General features: G+C 49.1%; 1 protein-coding gene across 8 annotated transcripts in view; it reads right to left on the bottom strand.

Moving 5' to 3' along the window:
• The window catches only part of LOC144945601 (IQ motif and SEC7 domain-containing protein 1-like), a 564126-nt gene that overhangs the window by 14181 nt on the left and 531131 nt on the right, over positions 1–18814 (bottom strand). For 6 of the 8 annotated variants that reach the window (XM_078874099.1, XM_078874100.1, XM_078874107.1 and 3 more), the window contains 5 exons: positions 17269–17394; positions 16247–16373; positions 15145–15306; positions 13119–13340; positions 6280–6329 (listed from right to left, as the gene is read on the bottom strand). In XM_078874099.1, the coding sequence (XP_078730225.1) occupies positions 6280–6329; positions 13119–13340; positions 15145–15306; positions 16247–16373; positions 17269–17394 (687 nt within the window). The remainder of the gene's footprint in view (positions 1–6279; positions 6330–13118; positions 13341–15144; positions 15307–16246; positions 16374–17268; positions 17395–18814) is intronic. The other 2 variants (XM_078874101.1, XM_078874102.1) reach the window with 1 other exon arrangement.

Raw genomic sequence — 18814 nt, 5'->3', positions numbered from 1 at the left:
AATAAAAGTTTATATTAACAATAAAGAGCAGTTTATATTTGCTTCTACCGATAATTTTCCACAGCAACGCATCGCGAGTTGGTGTGTAATATGGCATTTTCGAATCGAATAGGTTCCCATATTTGTAAAATGGAACACTCTTGCCAATGACATCTGGTAATCCAGCAGCATGCACTAAACAAGCCTGAGTCTGCTGATGAGACCAATAAAATCGAAACCGCTGTTCTAGAGTTTGCTCCCTAAAGCAAACGCTGCTTGATAATTTCGTCTGGAAAGCCAATGGAAGGCCGCTGGACCAAACACACATTTTAGTTCGTGTGGAGACACAGAACGGAGCTCTGCTTATGTTTGCTTTTACCCAAAATGCACCACGGCAACACGGTGAGTTTGTGCTGGGACAACAGGCAGGCTGCAGGCAGGGTACACGAAGAGTGTGAATCACCTCCAATTAGCACGGTTGGCTATGTACGGTGCGAAAGAAGTTCAACGCACATTGAAGATTCCCTGACAACGCAATCCTTATGTTTTAGCAATCTATTTGGCACTTAACTCACTCGATATTTTCCGGGTCGTTGGTAGACCGGAGTAAGCGGCACGTGACGTAGTAGTCAGAGCCCACAGCGAGAGGCATACTGGATGTGGTGCACTGGGTGCAGCCGTCGGGTTGCGAAAACTGTTTTCCGACAGACCCGGCTCAAAACGAGGCCTTGAAATTTACAGCATGTGTGTAACGCCCGTTAGACGCGGTGCATGAGGCGCTCACTATGGGGTCCGTTATGGGGGGGGGTCAGTTAACGGGGGTCCAAGACAATGGAGCAAACCGCCACCAAAACCGGACGAGGCAACGAGGCAGGAGCGAATGAGTAACGTGAACAGGCAAATCGAGAGAGCAAGCAGAGAGAGGCTGGGAGCGCCAGCGAATTAAAAATACATCACAGGGACAGTAGCAAGCACGTATCAGCAGCACGAGCCACAACTCATGCTCCATAAACCATCTTCAGCAGACCATGCTGGCATGTCTGCAAAATGGAGTTGCGCTCCCCTCTCCTCCGCTCACGACGAGAGGGATGTCTCGGCGAATTGCAAACCGTGGCTTGCGAGATGCGGTCTGCGTTTGTCAAATTGCGTCTCGTTATCGAGGAAAAAAATACATCTCATTACTGTTCTCAAATAATCCCGCCTTTATTGAAAGCGTAAAATGTCACCTAATGATCGTTTTACTAAAAATGGTAGCATTGTAAAATTAGGAGCTTGATTTTGGGATTTTTGTTTGCAAATAAGCAACGCGTATTCAATTCCATCACTGTTGTCATAGCCAGGAAATTTAGAATGCATTGTAGATTACACCAGAATGATAAGTAAGAAAAAACAACAGGATTTTTTTGTTCACATTTAAACATAACATTTTAGGAGTTGGGCTGTTACGTCAATGCAGTGACCCGAGCTGGTGTGCAATGTCAGGTGTTTAATAGTGAAACGGAATTGCCAGATGCCGCAGTGGGGAATCGAACCGCTGGAGTGTGCAAACGAGCTCAGGGTCGAGTGGGACAGGTGGTAGGGCCAGATGCTAGGGCCAGGTGTTAGGGCCACTCACAAATCAGGGGCACAAAAAAGGGCGGCTTGTCGCACGTGACGTTATTGCCAACCGATCGATAAACAAGGCGCATGCATAAGAAAACACCCCCCCCCCCAGATCTCATTCTTATCCCAAACAAAAAAAAATTACATTTTGAAAGACTGCCAGAAAACGTCCCCGAAATTCCCACCGGTTTATGGGTTTGCACAGCGAGCCGCGATGGTACGCTCATATTTACATACTCAACAAGGCGGCATGGGAGGGAGGGAATGAATCAATACAGTTTGTACGCAAGTGGCGCGTAAATCAGCCGGCGATATGAGTCGGATGTGCAGCCTCGGCTGGTCATTAAATTGAAATAAAAATGCTTTTCTCGCAAGCCCCTGCTGTCCCTCCCTTGGATGAATTTATTCAAAATGCAGTTGCCAGGGTGAAGCTTCGCCGCAGGCCGGGAGTTCGGACTCGGACTGCAGAAATGTAGAGGTCACCTGACCACAGTTTGCCCATCCGACTTGGATTTGCCGGAGTGATGGTTTAGACAATCCGGTCCGTTTCATGTGCAAAGTCGTTTTAAAGGATTTGTCAAAGTTTTTTGCAAAGAGGGCCGAATGTTGACCACAATCTATAAATTTTGTGAAACACTCCCACCACGAACGCGATGCAATGAAAGTTTGTGAAAAGTGTCGTTGAATTGCACGATGGGAAATAATGCGCAATCCGCCAGCACCTTCCCAGTGAATCTTCCCCAGAAGTGTTTGTTCAAACGAGGCCGCCCACTGCAAGTTTCCTCTTCACTGGGCATCATCAGCAGGGTACGAGCTCTTAAACGAATGGGAATTTTCAAAAGGTATTCTACATAATGCGCATTCAGTGGATGGCGATATCAACAATAACAAAGATAGACTTCTTATATTTTAAGTATTTGGCTGACTCGAAATGCAAAAAATATGGCTGGTATTTGTCCAAATGCAGAGGAAATATGAATATTCCACGCACTCCTAGCATATGTATTGTGTTTATCTCGTGTATAGATCACATTATATTATATACACGTGCATGTATATAATTATCATATGTGGATTGTCTTTTCGTATTTGTGAATATGTTTAGATAAGAACTCGGACTGGTTTTGAAAAGCGAATCGACCCATGAACTGAAAGATATTGTTATTTGTATGTGCACGGACACAATAGATCGCTGTAGAAATTGAAAAGTCAACTTAGAAATTGAACGTCAACTCTCAAATTCTCCGTGAACATTTTCTTGCCTTTATGTTTCATGAAATACAAGGCGGCGCTATTTAAACATTCTCCCTAAGAGCAAAAATAAACGAATTTTTCGTGCTCAAGAAAAAAAGTTCATGTTAATTTAGAACTGACAAGCCCTCACTTATATCAAAGGAGTGTCCAGGGACGTTTGAACAAAAGAGGCATTGCAAGCCCTCCCACAACTTAAAATGTTGTGGGAGCGCATGAGTGACTCATTCTGAAATTAATTATCAGGGGCGGCATGGCCCCGTTTAGACCTTGCGAGGTCGACCAGCGGCACATTACGGGGTACACACTTCTCCCAAGCTCTTGCCCATGGTTACTCAAATTAACAACACAATGGAGTCCCCGGCATAAATTATCCACTCCGCCTGAAAACAGGACGGAACATACGGGCAGGTGGCAGCGCCGAGAGCTTTCCCCACTTGACGTGACTCGCAAAAAAGAAGCGACATCTGCGCCTCTCGCCATGGCAGATCGAGCGTGGGCACTTTGCCGAGGCCGGTTTCAGCGCTGAAACAAACTCCCACTGGGGGAAGAGCAGTGGAGGAATTCGTAATCGGGACTCTCAGCTCGTGGCGGCAGAGCAACGTTGCGTTGAGGGACTGGCTCCTTGCGACGACTCGGCCACGACTGCGGAGGTCGTGCCGCTGCCACGTGAGCCAGCAGCGGTCGGGACGGCACTCGTGTGGTAGATTTGAAGCTTTCGTGACTGCAAGGATTCATATTCTTAGGTTTTTTCGTTAAAGTCACGTAGGTAAAAATTTTTTTTTTTAATTAAAGTAAAATAAAAATAAAATAAAAATCACGACGTTTCGGAGGCAACACAAGCTTCCGTCTTCAGGTGGAACCGTCACAGCACGATTGCTGCATCAAGTAAGATAAATTCCAAGAAAACAGTCCTTGTATATATACTGGTTGAGGGTGGGAGTAGCCAAGGCAGACACCTGGATATTATTATTGTGAGGTTCGGTGCGGCTGAAGCACCCTGCTAGGAATGAGCCTTTGTTGTGTAGACTGGTAATCGGGACTCTCCGCTCTTGGAACCTCCCATTTCAACCAGTCTACACAACAAAGGCTCATTCCAAGCAGCGTGCTTCAGCTGCACCGAACCTCACGATAATAATATCCAGGTGCCTGCCTTGGCTCCTCCCACTCTCAACCAGTATATATACAAGGACTGTTTGCTTGGAATTTCTCTTACTTGATGCATCAATCGTGCTGTGACGGTTCCACCTGAAGACGGAGGCTTGTGTTGCCTCCGAAACGTCGTGATTTTTATTTTATTTTTTATTTTACTTTTATTAATTTTAATTTAAAATTTTTTACCTACGTGACTTTACCGAAAAAACCTAAGAATAGGCACTCGAGTGGCCCGGGAACATGGGGGCCCTGTGCAATGGTCAGAGCCACCTTAGTGCCAGCGGAGGGCATCCAACAGAATCAGAATATTTATTAATGCTGGAGGAATCCGATGAGTTGCAAAAGCTCTATTTAAAAGATGTCCATTATTTTCACAGACCTCCAGTATAACGCAAGGCCATGAATTAAAAACCTCAACATCTAACGAAGGGGGAGGATTATCCAGTTATCTGAACCTTTTTGGCTGGGACACTTCCAGTACTCAAGTTGGGAAGGGCTTTGGTTGGAGCGTGCTCAGCTGAAATAACAAAAAACTCAACACATTCATCAACAACACCGCTGTAAAAGGAAATAAATAAATGTATATGTGTGGCAATGGTCTGTCTTCGTCTTATATGTGCTAAGAAGAAAGGCCATTGCCTAAAACATTACCTACTATATATACCCTATTCAGGCGATTAGGTTGCTGAATGTGTTGAGGTTTTGTTACTTCTTATTTTGCACAACTGCTCACACCAAGCGCAAATCTGCTCCCAATCACGACAATTGTGCTCTAGCATCAAATGCTTTTTTTACGCACAAACTGAAGTTGCAGTTTCTATTTAAAGCTTTCGTGACTGCAGGGATTCATATTCTTGGTTCTTTCGGTAAAGTCACGTAGAAGGGAAATAATAAATTAATAAAAATACAACAATAAAATTATCACGACGTTTCGATTGCAACACAAGCAATCATCATCAGGTGTGAAAACCACAGCAAGAAAATAGTAAAATTTGCATTATTTGATTATTTCCCTTTTACGTGACTTTACCGTAAGAACCAAGAATATGAAGTCGCAGCATTTGCTTCACGTAACCGAGAAACCGGATCGATAAAACGTACAAAAAGACCATCGGCGCGAAACATCACGACGGCTACGAGGTTCATCTTTTCGTCCCGACAACTGAGATACTCCGATCGACGCAACCGGGCAGAGGTGGGCACTTGCGGCAGGTGGGAGCGGAGGCAGCCAAGACACACGGTGTTACGATGCAGAGGGCCACAGACATGCAGCAACAAGCCACACAGTCCACAAGCCATGGCGAATAACCAAACCACCACGACCACAGCAACGCCACAACACCACCACCACGGCAAGAAGTAAAATAAAACACGACACACACACACGCGCGAGGCGCCCACACAGTCACGGCTGTAAGGATTTCGGCGGCGGGGCCTGATCATGACTCTGGCCCTGTTCATCAAAATCGAATTCTTCGAGAACCTTTAAAAAATAAAGAGACGTGAGCATTGTTGTTGTACGGAAGAGGAAACTGCTTTCAGTAGCGCAGCTACACGGATGGGGATTTTTGTTGTTGTTGTTGTTATAAATATGGCGCGAGACATCAAATGTTCAACTTGTACGCATGCCGCTACTGCATGCTGAGGTATTTTTTTTAAGCCTTTTAATTGATAACGTTTGAATGTTCTTATGTGCATACCCATCATTGATGACCGATAGATATTTTCTGTATTTTTTATTGTATTTCTTGAAACGGTGTAGAAGGCAATACTGTGCGTCTATTTGCCTGTGATTCTCTCCCCTCACATCGTGACACTAAGATTACAAAAAATTAATGGCAGGTTGAAAGGAGGTGCGACATTTTGAACTGCGTACACCTTTTATCCTTTTGCGTAACTCAATTTTTTACGGACGCATTCGTTAAGTTTACTCGTGAAGCGCTCCGTGACAATTCCATTGTGAAGGGCGCTGAGTTACATACATGCACGCACGCTGAACTTCGTTCGCACCGTACGTAGCCAACTATCCTAATCGGATGGTGCGGATGAAGGGCAAACTAACTGATTTGGTGTGCGTTTTTTATTTTTATTTTTTTGTTTATTAAAAGCCACTCATTTATATCGCGCGACCGTCCGGGTTTTAAGCGCGAGATTTGTTCTCGCCCGACGCCCTGGAAGTTGGAGCCCGTCCCTTTACGGCCGAGACTGCGTGCACGCGCGAGGCAAACACGAGCAGCAGGCGGCACACCAAGCAGGGCCAAACGTCGCCGAGCGATCCCGCCGCTTACTTACTTCGATGTTGCTGTCTAGGGAACCGGCACTCCCCCTGCGACCACGCTTGCCTGGCCCGGTACATACGCACACAGCGCGCACGCACACATTGACACGCAGGCACGCACGCGAGGGGACACAGAGACGCAAGCGTCCAGGCGGCGGCAATACACCGATACCAAAAAAAACACGCACAAATCGAGACCGTACGCCGTAGAGGAAACGGCATCCTGGGAGATTGGGAACTTCGGCACTTTTGGGTGACACGGCGACGTCTTATTCAGGAAGGGAACATCCTTCAGAAGGGTTCATGCTGTGCGCTGTAGGCGCGTTCGTAGCGCAGCAGCGGCAGCGTTGTGGTCAGCGCGCTGGGCTCTGAACCTCCGCACCTCCGATTGGCAAAGAAATTCAACACAAGCTTCCGTCATCAGGTGGGACAACTACAGCAAAAAAAAAATGTACTGTAATTTTTTTTGTTTTTGTTTTTGCTGTGGTTGTCCCACCTGATGACGGAAGCTTGTGTTGCCTCCGAAACGTCGTGATCTAATTTGGTTATTTTTATTTTTAATTTTTATTTTCACCTACGTGACTTTACTGAAAGAATCAAAGAGTATGGATCCTTGCAGTCACGAAACTTCAAATCTAGAAGTTCAACAGACATACATACAACCCGGCGGCCAGAGTCTGAATCCCGCACACGGCCGCCGACACCTGTGATGCTTAAATGAATCAGTCCTGGGCCTCCCCTAGGTCGACTAGGCCTCAAATGAGTACCTACCTGGTGCGGTGCGTAAACATCGCCACTTCGGAGACCAATGACGGCCGGCGAGGAGGCAACTGTTTTACACGATAAAAAAAGATCGATGCTCGGAGCCGCTTTTTGAGAAAGAGCGATAAAAAAAAATAGAATACCCGTTGAATTATTCATAAACACGATCTTGCATCTCGAGCAATGGCCCCCGTGATAACAGTGCAAGAAATCAAAGGAGCCGAAACATCATAGAGAAAAAATGCAACCCCTGAGCAAAAAACAAACCAAAGGCAGTTGTGGCTAAGACGGTGCGGAGGAGTACAAGGCAGGCTTGCTGCCTGGGCACGAAGCGTCCGGTATTTTGTGGGCAATTCCCTTCCTGTTTTGTTCAGTGGATGGCAGCGTGACAAGCAAAGAGCTTCTGCAGCTCCGTGTAGGCGACACGCACTCAAGCGATGCACCCACAGCACTGAACACAACTGACGTGGTCGTACAGGAGGAATCGTTCAAGAGTCCGTGTGTGTATGTACCCGGACAAGTGTGTGTGTCAACGTGCACATGTGTGTGTGTGTTTGTGTCGTGAGGAGCGGTAGTGCAGTGGTTAGCGCATTGCATCACGGACCCGGTGACCCGAGTTCAATTCTCACTCACGGCCAACATCAGTGATGAATATCTAAACGGTGCTGTGCCTTTCCTGGATCGACTGAGCCTTTGATGGAGTACCTGGTGGGTATAAGGAAAGACTCTGGTAGGCATTTTCACATTTGAGTTCGGGACAAAGCGCCCGAAAACACGATTGGCTATTGCCACCTGAAGAAGTCATGGCTCAGAGCTACGGGAAGAGACACAGAGGCAGAGAGATGAAGTGAGAGGGAGTAGACACGTGGCAAACTACGGAGGCAGACGGGAATATAGCGAGGGACACAGGGTGAGATTGATACAGACACCGAAGGGAAGACAGAGAGAGAGATAGCAAGGAGAGGGACAGAGAGAGAGGGAGACAGAGGGACAGGGGGAGAAGACACGTGGAAAACTACAGAGGAGACAGACAGACGGGCAGGAATATAAAGCGTGAGATTGAGACAGAGACACGGATAGGAAGACAAAGAGACAGAGAGACAGAGAGAAATAGACAATAACAAGGAGAGGGACAGAGAGATGGAGAGAAACAGAGAAAGTCGGCAGGTTATTGCAAAAAAATACAGATGAGCTTCAAATCCAGATTGAAGAATACTTAGATAATGTATCCGGCGTCGACTAAATATTAAATGGTGCTCCTCGGTGCATCTCTGCTCTTAATGAATAATGTTTAAATGTAAAATACTTAAACGGCAAAGATGTAAGACCATAAACGAACAGACATGCTTATCCATTAATTCATTCATGAGTCATGTGCTGAATAATTAACACATCTGTGCTATTACTAATTGATTCATTTTCAACACTGGTGCATTATGTAAATGTGGCAGTCTCACCAGGCTGCTAATGGGAAGAGCAAACTTTCAGTAATTTCATGTAATGCACACACTTTGCACACAGCAGTCAATTTGGCTGTCGCACCGACTGAAAAACCCTCTCATTGTGAATAATTCTCTTGGATCTTTGTGAATGAATGGACACCGTGCGATTTAGCTGACGAACCCACAGGGACAGCTGCAAAGAAGACCCGCGATGAATTTCACAGTTTCTAGCCTCGAAGTTCTTGGCCCTCCAACAATACGGCGTGACGTTTTTTCGCGCCCCACCGTCCCATCTCTCGTAAATTAAAAACGTTGAACACGGGAAGGTCTGGAGGGGGTCAGAAGCCCGGTTGGCATGGGGTTTAAGGGCCACAGCGGCGGTGGCATGAACCGAATTAAAATATAAATTAATTCTGGGACCCGCTCACTAAATTGGATTGCTCAGCGATTTCTGTCTATTTATTAACTTTAATGGCTTTTCCCGAATGGATCGCTGGATTTTTCTCCTGAAATCTCAATCGAACGCTTATTTGAAAAGAGTCATCACCGACCCCTGACCCGCGCGCGCTTCGCGTTTTCTAAATCGGGAATATTACGGGGCGGAATTAAACGAGCACGAGGCGGGGGTCTGCACCGCTCGGAGGCCGGACGCCCACTCAGCGGCGACACCGCCGATGGAACCGACAATCCACTCGCTTGCTCGGAGATCAATTTGACGACATCAGTGGAAACTCCGGCGGCCTTCACGTGGACTGCCAGGCACTTTTTTTTTATTTTTCTCGATCAGCTGACAAGTTGGTTGGGCGTCGGGTTTTTTCGGGAGATGTCACGGAAAATTGAAACACTGCTTGTTAACTGTCGCCCTCGCCACATCCCGCGATACCCCCACGTGCACCGTGGGGGTAAAACGCACCGCACGTTCAAAGCGGGGCAGCAGCGTGGTCTGTCGGTTGCTGGCGCGTTGCTGACGGCGCTTGTCGGCAGAGCGAAGGGTAGGGGGGGGGGTTCTGCGTTTGCAATGATGAGGAAGCTCCACAGAGGCCGACTTTATTTTTTCTATAACCGAGCGAGAACTCAAGAGGGCGCGATGAGTCTCACTTGTACGTGTGTATGTTGGGACTTCTTTCGCACCGTACGTAGCCAACCGTGCTAATCGGAGGTGCGGGGGGGAAGGATAACAAACTAAACACAAAAATCGGTTCTCAAGAAATTCGTTTTCAATCTAGATGTAGAAGTGCATATCTCCAGTGGCTTCCTAATTTTGGAAGGAAGAGCGTTCCAGATGGCCACAGAAGCGCACCTGAAAGCACTTGGCCCGTGGCCTTAGCCAATGCTACGGCAATGTGCGAATGTACTTATAAACTATTATACTGGTAGGAACCCACTGGTTCCACTAGCCCACAGGGGATTATTGTGTCCGTCCGTCCGTCGTGCAGGAAGGGGCTGGGAGGGGAGGGTGGGGAGGGGCTGGGTGGGGAGGGTGGGGAGGGGCTGGGTGGGGAGGGTGGGGAGGGGCTGGGTGGGGAGGGTGGGGCTGGGTGGGGGGTGGGAGGGGTGGGGCTGGGTGGGGAGGGTCTGGTCACTCCGTGGTGCCCTTATAAAACTCAACATTTAACCTACTCACGCTGGCTCATGCCCGCCCTCACAGTCGGGCATATTTGCATAATACACCATGCTGCCGTTGACCCTGGCCATTGACCGAGCAACCCAACGTTCCTACCAGCTCTCTCCACAGGAATGTGTTAATTTTACCAGGTAAGGCCCACTGAGCACCTGTATAGCGCTTTGTCATAAGCGACCCGGCCACAAGTGATAGCTCAACTCTCAACGCATGTTTCTAACGTGGAGGAAAAAAACCGGAGGACCCAGAAAAAAATCCACGCCACTAAGGGCAGAGAGACACTGCAGCGTGCACAGATCCGCAGCAGTCATTACACCCCGAGCCAATCGCTGACCATTCCTATTGAAGGCACTTGCTCATTACTGTCCACCTCGTGATACCGAGAGTATTCAATTTACAGGCAAGTTTTTTTTTCTCCCAAAAATGCATGAAAAAATGTAAATGTAACTGTGTGATAAGATGTTAACTTGGGGAATGATGCACCTCTAATCACAGCGATAAGACATTACAGTACATTAATTTAAGTGCCCTTTCTTAAGTACGGGCGTGTGTGCAGAATTAGTAGTCAAGGGACTCTGCTCTTGTTTAATGTAAATATCGCCTGCGGTAAGATTAGCACGTTATATATCCAGGAGCTGCAAAGAGGTTTTGACAGCGACGGGGATTGCATTAAATGCGGCAGAAATGAATAATTTCACACGCAATTTCATCGACATGCCGACGACGTTCATTGCTGACAAGGCCACTTGGAATTGCTTTTCCAACTGCTGATATGGAACCCACGCCTACGATAAGCCGCCACGGCCACAGCCACAGTATTCCCAAAGAGTTGTTTTGTCGATTTACTCTACGCAATGTCAACATGCTTTCCGAATTAATGTTGCTGAAAATAACTTTACGCTGTTACTCGCCGTCTCTCTTAGTCAGATACAGAGGGGGACGGCGCGGTGGCGGGATGTTATCTCCCTCGCCTGGTATGCGGAAGGTCATGGGTTCGATCCCAACCCTGACACCTGTATACTTGGAGTTTGCGTGTGTCTCTCCGCGTGATAGCATGGAGTTTTCTCCGGGCCCTCTGGTTTTTCCCTCCACTTTAGAATCAACGTGAATTTAAGAGTATTTTGCTGCTACTATAAATTCCCACACGATGATAGACATATATATATATATTGCCCAGGTACATGCAGATTTTGCGTTTGACAGAGCCACTCCTCCTAATACGCCGGGGGTTTCTTGGAGCACCATCGAATCGTCACAACTCATCGCTAAAATAAGGGAACCCCCCCCACCCCCCCCGTGGGAGCTGTCCCTGTGCGGCACAGGGTAACTCGCACCTGGCCCTGCAAACAGCCACTGGCCTGTCAGTACATGGGCGATGGTTTCTGCCCTGAGTGTAATCCCAGTCGAGGGATTTAATGCAATGAAGCCGAGTCAAGGGCCGAGCCGAAAAAGTTTCGCGGCCACATTTGTTATTTTCTTCTGACCAACCCAAAGCAACTCAATCATCGGCCCCTGCAACCGCTTTGTCCGTGTCTTAGCGGACAGTTGCGCATCGAGGAAGTGTTTTTTTGTTACTTCTGGTTAGCTCCACCACTCACACCAGGATTGCAACAACCAATCGCAGCTTTGCAAGTGTTTGTCACGCGACGAAGGAGGACATCGCCACAAACTGCCGAGCGGACCGATGCCACGAGAGCGGAGTCGGTCTCTCTGCCGTGAGCAAACCGGTTGCGCAACCTGTTCGCAACCGTTTGCGGAGGCGCGAGCGATTCAGTTGCAAGCAACCACGTGTGCAACTGATGGCCCAGGCGGTGGACCCTGCTCAAGGCTGCACTGAACACGCAGCGCATTTAAAGAGTAACAATTTAATCGACCGCTCAAAAAAACATTGAACTGAGCACGATTGCTTCAGACACTGATCAATAAGCGTTTAATAATAATCGACACGGAAATCAAAGGCCCTGACAACCGCGGCAATAATTCAGCGGGAGACACCGGCTATTCACGAACGAGAGACTCGCCGAGTTTTCGAGGGCAGAATACTCAGCTGCGTAGATCCGGTGGCAATCCTGCTAGCTGCGCTGCCTCACTTATTCCACAGGCACCCGTCCCATTGCCCTGCAAGCGGGCATGCCTCACCTCGCACGTGGGTGCACTCGCTGCTTCACGCGACGCGGCTCGCCGAGCCTGCCTTGGCAGGCCGCTGCGATCGTACGACGGCGTCATAGTCGTCGCACGATTACCAATTAGGGGGGCTGCTGCATCGAATTTGTTTGGCGACGTGACGTCGGCAAGTGGGGAGAAGGGCCATTGCCCGAAACGTCACTGATTATTTAGTTTTTTTGTCATTTAAGGCCACACACACACGCAGCATTATTTGATGAACGCGTTGCCTTTTTTGTTACTTGATGCAGGATCAGTTCGACGCATGTAACACTTGGTGAATTGTCTCGCTACAATATTCCAGGTGTGCACGAAGGATGCTGTATCACTTCGCCGTGTGCAACACTTTGGTCATTTACCTCTTTACAATTCTGGGAGGTGTGTCGGAGCCACATTGCGGCTACTTCTCGAGGCTGGTTTTGAAACTTTCCTGCGTGGTTTCTGTGAGCCTGCGAGTCCACAGTACGGCCCCACGTGACCCTGGGAGTCCATGGTACGTCCCCCAGGTGACCCTGCGAGTCTGCTATACTTCTCCAGGTGACCGTAAGAGTCTGCTGTACGTTCCTAGGTTAGCCTACTAGTCTGTGACACTTCTTCAGGTAACCTGCGAGTCTGTGATACTTCTCCAGGTGACCGTGCGAGTCTGCGGTACATCCCCAGGTGACCCTGGGAGTCCACGGTACGTCCCCCAGGTGACCCTGTGAGTCTGCGATACTTCTCCAGGTGACCGTAAGAGGCTGCGGTACGTCCCCAAGTGAGCCTATTAGTCCGCGGTACTTTTCCAGGTGACCCTGCTACTCTGCGATATGTCGCCTTACGTGAGCCCGCGAGTCCGCGGTACGTGCGGGCGGGCGAGGGTACGTACCCACGTCGGAGAGGTCGCGCAGCGAGCTGCTGAGCGTGCTGCGCTTGAGGCCCTCGCCGGCCGCGTAGCCGTAGCCGTCGTCCATGCTCGCCCGCCCCCCCAGCGCGCCGTTGTTGCTGGCGCCGCGGGCCCGGCACCGAGCGCCGCTCTCCTTCTTGCTGCCCGAGCGGCCCTGGGCCTGGCCGCCCCCGCGCACGACGCCCTTCTGCTTCTCCAGCTCGGCTGTGGCGGCGGCGGCGACGGTGGGAGGGTGGTAATGCGGCCGCACGGCACATGCGCACACAAGACGCTAGGTTGGCGCACGCGTGTGATATATATGCGCAAGACACGAGGATGATTCACGCGTGTGATGTACGCGCGCAATTTACGACAATGCACGCGCGTGATGTGTACGGACAATCCATGCATATAACCCACACACGCAACACGATGCACCCCCTGCGATCGCTGGCCTCATGGCTTTGCGGGAGCCTCGGTATGTCTACCGTAACCCAAGATGTACTGATAAAGTTATTTTACTTTAGCGCTTTTCCGATTCCGTTCCGATGACATGCGCAAGCTTGTCGTCAGTGAACATTGATGACTGGACTGTACAGGGTGGTCCAGATGTCTTGTGACCCCCCCCCCCAATTAATTGACCTCAAACATTTGTTTTCCTTTGAATATTAATTTCTGTTTCAAACATAAACCTTACTTTCGAAATATAACGAGTTTTAAAGAATGACATGGGGGTCACAAGACATCTGGACTACCCAGCCCAGGTGACTCCTGATGAGGACGATGGGACAGGCCGCGGTTTCTGAACGTGGATCACACGTGCAGTTTTTCCGTGCTGGTGGTCTGCGCAAGGCCGGGCGGGAGCCTCTGTACAGGCAACGCACGCATCTTCCCGTCGTTGGTAAATCTATTGGCACGCACGCGCGGTAATCATTTATGAATCGTGATGGGACCTTAAAGACGGAGCTGCGGAGGACTGCTCAGGCCGGTTGGTGCATTGATCAGCTACTGTCGCATGCCAAGCCTGCTAATGGATGGTTCCCCTAATTCACTATTAGTTGCACTTTTCTAATTGGGAAAATTGGATTTACAGACTCGCGCATGCGTGCGTTTGTGTGCGAGCGTGTGTGTGTGTGTGCGAGCGTGTGTGTGTGTGTGCGAGCGTGTGTGTGTGTGTGTGTGCGAGCGTGTGTGTGTGAGCGTGTGTGTGTGTGTGTGCGCGTGTGTTTGTGTGTGTGCGCGTGTGTGTGTGTGTGTGCGCGTGTGTGTGTGTGTGCGCGTGTGTGTGTGGGGAGCCACGGGGGAATAGTTTGGCACGCTGGGCTACGAACCTGGTAAACTGGGTTCGATTCCCTCCCACTGCCGACATCGGTGATGAATATCTGACCTAAAGGGCTTGACCTAGAGTAAGGGGATGAGCTCGAACAAGGGATGACCGAGAGCCACTTCATGAGACTCTGCAAAAGCTTTTGTTGGTCTGGTGTCAACTAGGGCATCTTGCAGAAGGAAGCGATGGATTTGTCTCCACGTCCTCCGGTTTTTTCCCTCCAACATTTAGAACCAACGTGCGTTCGATACGCCACAGTGGCGAGATTTTGACTCCCTCACTTGGTATGCAGGCGATCGTGGGTTCGTTCCCGACCCTTGTCCCTGTAAATTTGGAGTTTGCGGCGTCTCTCTGCCCGTGGTGGCGTGGATTTTTCTCCGGCTCCTCCTGTTTTCCCCTCCACATTGAGAGTATTTGGCTGCTATAAATTTCCACGTGGTAAGCCGCTTCGTTGAGCTATCATGCGTGGCCAGGTCGCTTCTGAAAAAAGAGCATTATAGTACCAGTGGGCCTTACCTGGGAATATAAGATAACATAGTTTAGTCGTTTAATTTGTAGTTTTTTTGTGTTTAGCCATTCTATGCAGCTGCCGGTGCGACGTCTGCACTACCCCCCAGGGAGTTTTCTCTCTAAGGCCCCGGGGGTGGGGGGGGGGGGGGGTGCAAGGGGGGGGGGGGCGTCCCCCCGTTGCAGACAACGTACTCTCAATGCGGTGCTTCTCCATCTCCTGAACCTCGGCGATCGACTCCTTCAGGTCGTCCACGAACTTCTTGCGGTCCTGCGGGTTCGGGGCGTTGAACAGCGCCAGCACCTTGGTCTCGGCGCCCGGCACCGCCGACATGATCTTGATGCCGTGCGGGTAGACTGGGCGGCAAGAGACGACCCCGCGAGAGGGCACACGTTTGAGATATCGGCACGCGTCGGTCGGTAAAAGTACAGGGTTGAGAAAATCTAAGCGGTCGGTCGTTCCGTGAAAAACCGCGCCCATACAATGACCGTGGCGATAACTTGGTTGCAAAAAAAAAAATAAACAAAAAAAATTCTCTGCCTATTCACAAATACGAAGGAGGTATCATCAGAGCGATGCAATTGCGCCACTCTTCATGACGCAATTGCCTGGCTCAACCACCTCAATGTCAAAGCTGTCACTCTCCATCTCCATCGGCCGTACGAAATAGAAACGTGACAACGATTCTGTATTTGCAACCAGGACGCAAGCTCAGCCAGTGGTGGTGCGTGCCCAGGGGATCACACAGAGGTTGAACTATCAACACAGTAGAAGCCATCTTAACGACAGTTATTGGTTCCGTGAAACAGGTCGTTAAGTGATTTGTTCGTTAAACGAGTATAGGGAATACATGTTAAAAGCTTAATTCTTCCGACAGCATGGAAAGTTACCCTTTTTCACCCAAAAAACGTACTTAATAATATTTAAACAATGAATATAAATACGTAAAGATACTAACAACATTATAAACACACGATATTAAAATAAACATGGTTAATCAATGCATTAATTTATATTTATTGTACCCACAATAGCTAATCCATAACAGGGGAATGGTCGGTAAGTCTACACATTGGGATCTATGGAGGTCCGTCTTTAAGCGATTAGTCGGTCACAGGGGTAGTCGTTAAGAGGGGTTCTACTGTACCGTTAAAGTTATGCACCCCCAGAAGATCGTGGGACTGATGTCTGTTTAAATCAATAAATATAGATGGAGATGTAACACGAAGTGGTGGAATATGCCAGGGCGTCAATCATTCACGCGGAGGGCCTCCTCACGCTCACTCGCACACTCACACTGGTTCTCGAAGAGGTGGACCTGCATCCCGTAGAGGGAGAACGACTGCCGGAAGCTGTACATCACCGCGTTCTTCTTGCGCTGGAAAATCTTGGTCACCTGCAGGAGAAATCCCACGGGAAGAAACTAAACCGAGGCGTCACTGAGACCGCCTTTGTATGATTGCACTCGGGTTCGGCTTCAAACGATCACGACAATCGCGATTTTTTTTAATATAGGTGAACGTGCAGAGCTGTCGCTCACTCTCAGACAAAGACGCAGAGTGAGACGGAATTATTCGGAGGAGCGGGAATTCACACACGAGTGGGAGGGCAGCCAGAACCGACGCCAATAATTTCCCAAGCTCTGTGATCCTATATTTGTAGATTTGGCCAACGCCATTCACGAGTACCCGGAGAAAACCCACGTGCGGGGTGGAGGGGAGGGATGATACTCGATCCCTGTACAGATGGAACTGTCGGCTAACTATATATGAATTGTGCTACTCGCAGAGTCGAGTTCCGAGGCGATGATACGTGCGCCGACATACCTCCCCGCAGGTCAGCAGAGCCTCGCAGGAGTTGCTTCTGAAATTACTTCCATAGGCCTCGACACCAGACTGCGCTCTTTCGCCCTCGGTACGGCATGCATCGATCATCCATTGAATTTTAAATATTATTCCTGAGAGCTAAGCTAGGATGGCTGAAGTGAAAATGCAAATTTACATGGTGGCACGATCTGTGTGAGATGCCCCCTTCCTCCGCCCCCCCTCCCCCATCAAACCACCTGCAGCTGCGAACACGAGGGGGTGGGTGGCGATATTTTACACACACCACATCAGGTACTCATTTGAGGCTTAGTCGACCTAGGGGAGGCCCAGGACCGGTTCAGATAATCGTCATTGGGTGTTCGCCGTGAGCGCGAATCGAACCCAGGTCGCCAGGTTCGTAGCGCAGCGCGCTAACCGCTACATCGCCGCTCCATACACACACACACACGCAGACAGACGCATGCAGACAGATGCACACACGCGCGTGCGCACCACGAGGAGGTCGTTGAAGAGGAAGATCTCCCTCTGGTGGAGCCCCAGCTTCTGCGGCTTGGTTGGGTCGGGAACCTCGAAGAGACGGCAGTAGCAGACGAGACGGCGGTGTGGCAGTGACAGGGCCTGCACAGTGCCGGTCACCCGCACCATCACCGCACAATCATCATCCTCGTCATCGCCGTTACTGCACTTACTTATTAACCCGGGAAAAGTAGAGTACTCGAATACGGGAGATAATCGTCTAAGCAATATTACGCTTCTACATCATTAGACCTCCTTTGCCAGTACTTTGATAGTGCGTTGTCTTTGAGCTGTACGCCTTTTGGCGTCCTCTGGTCGAGCACCAATTGAGACGAGGCTCAAAAGAAAGCCGTCCCTGGTGTGGACCAATCAGTTTCAAGGACAATGCATATATTATCAGTGTGATGTTTTTGCATTTTGACCACAAGTATTGTGGTTAATGCACATATGATTCCTTGTAAAAAAGGTTTCAGTTTTGTTGCCAGAAAAAATGGGAAAAACCCTATTATAATATTACGCTTGTGTACCCAGGAAAGGCCTCATTGAGTCTGAAGCCTCTTTCTTGTTCAGGTCGTGTCACGTTTTTCGCAGCAGCAAGGGGTGGAGGAGGGGGACGTTTAGAGTGTATTTGGCGACTGCTATACATTTCCACGTGGTGACAGGCCGCCACTTTGTTGAGCTGTCATGTGTGGCCAGGTCGCTTCTGACAAAGGAGCTGTATAACGACAGTGAGCCTTACCTGGTCAAATAAAAATATATAAAGTTTAGTTTAATGGTTTAGTACTGCGGGTATTTTAACCTTCAAAACACGACCACTGCGTGCTCGTCTGATTCACGGTGGACGTCAACTATCCCGTGACATCACTCGTAAGAGTTATGAAAGTTAACGTCGTTTCGTCTTAGTTAAGACCACGAGGGATGTCTGAAGAAGAGGAAGTGTTCTACAAAATATTTACCTGGATCTTAAAAACAAACCAAAATACGCAAACAGTTCCTTCTTATTGTTTCCTTTTCGTCCTGACAGCGCTACATTTCATCGATGATTCGTGGCTACAGGAGGCGATACGTATTCTCATTTCAATGCCTCATCAGCATTTAACAATCTTCTAATCAGTCTCTCAACAACAAATCATCATCATCGTTTCATATTTACGCCATGTCACGGCCATGTGCCAACGCACATCGCCGTGTTCTGTTTAGAACTCCTTTGCAAACGTTTGCAACATTGTTTAGAATCTACTTCAGCTCACTGTAGCGGAGTTCACTTCACCAGCCAGCGAGATCCGGGAAAACAATTTGGAAGCTGCGGAGCCAAACCTCCTTGTCATCGTCTTGTCACGTGAAGACGAACAAAAGCCGTGGGCGAAAAATAGGCGAGCAAAATAACATCGCAAGCCTTGCGCAACCCCCCCCCACCACCCCGAGCTGCAAATATCTTTCACCCGGAGCCAAGAGAACACGATTACGTTAAATGCCAAACTTGGTGCGCACAAAATTGTGGAGTACGTGCCCAGGGTCGTTT

Source organism: Lampetra fluviatilis, chromosome 38, assembly GCF_964198595.1.
Source record: "Lampetra fluviatilis chromosome 38, kcLamFluv1.1, whole genome shotgun sequence".
Classification (NCBI taxonomy): domain Eukaryota; kingdom Metazoa; phylum Chordata; class Hyperoartia; order Petromyzontiformes; family Petromyzontidae; genus Lampetra; species Lampetra fluviatilis.
This window is presented reverse-complemented; position numbering and strand designations above follow the sequence as displayed.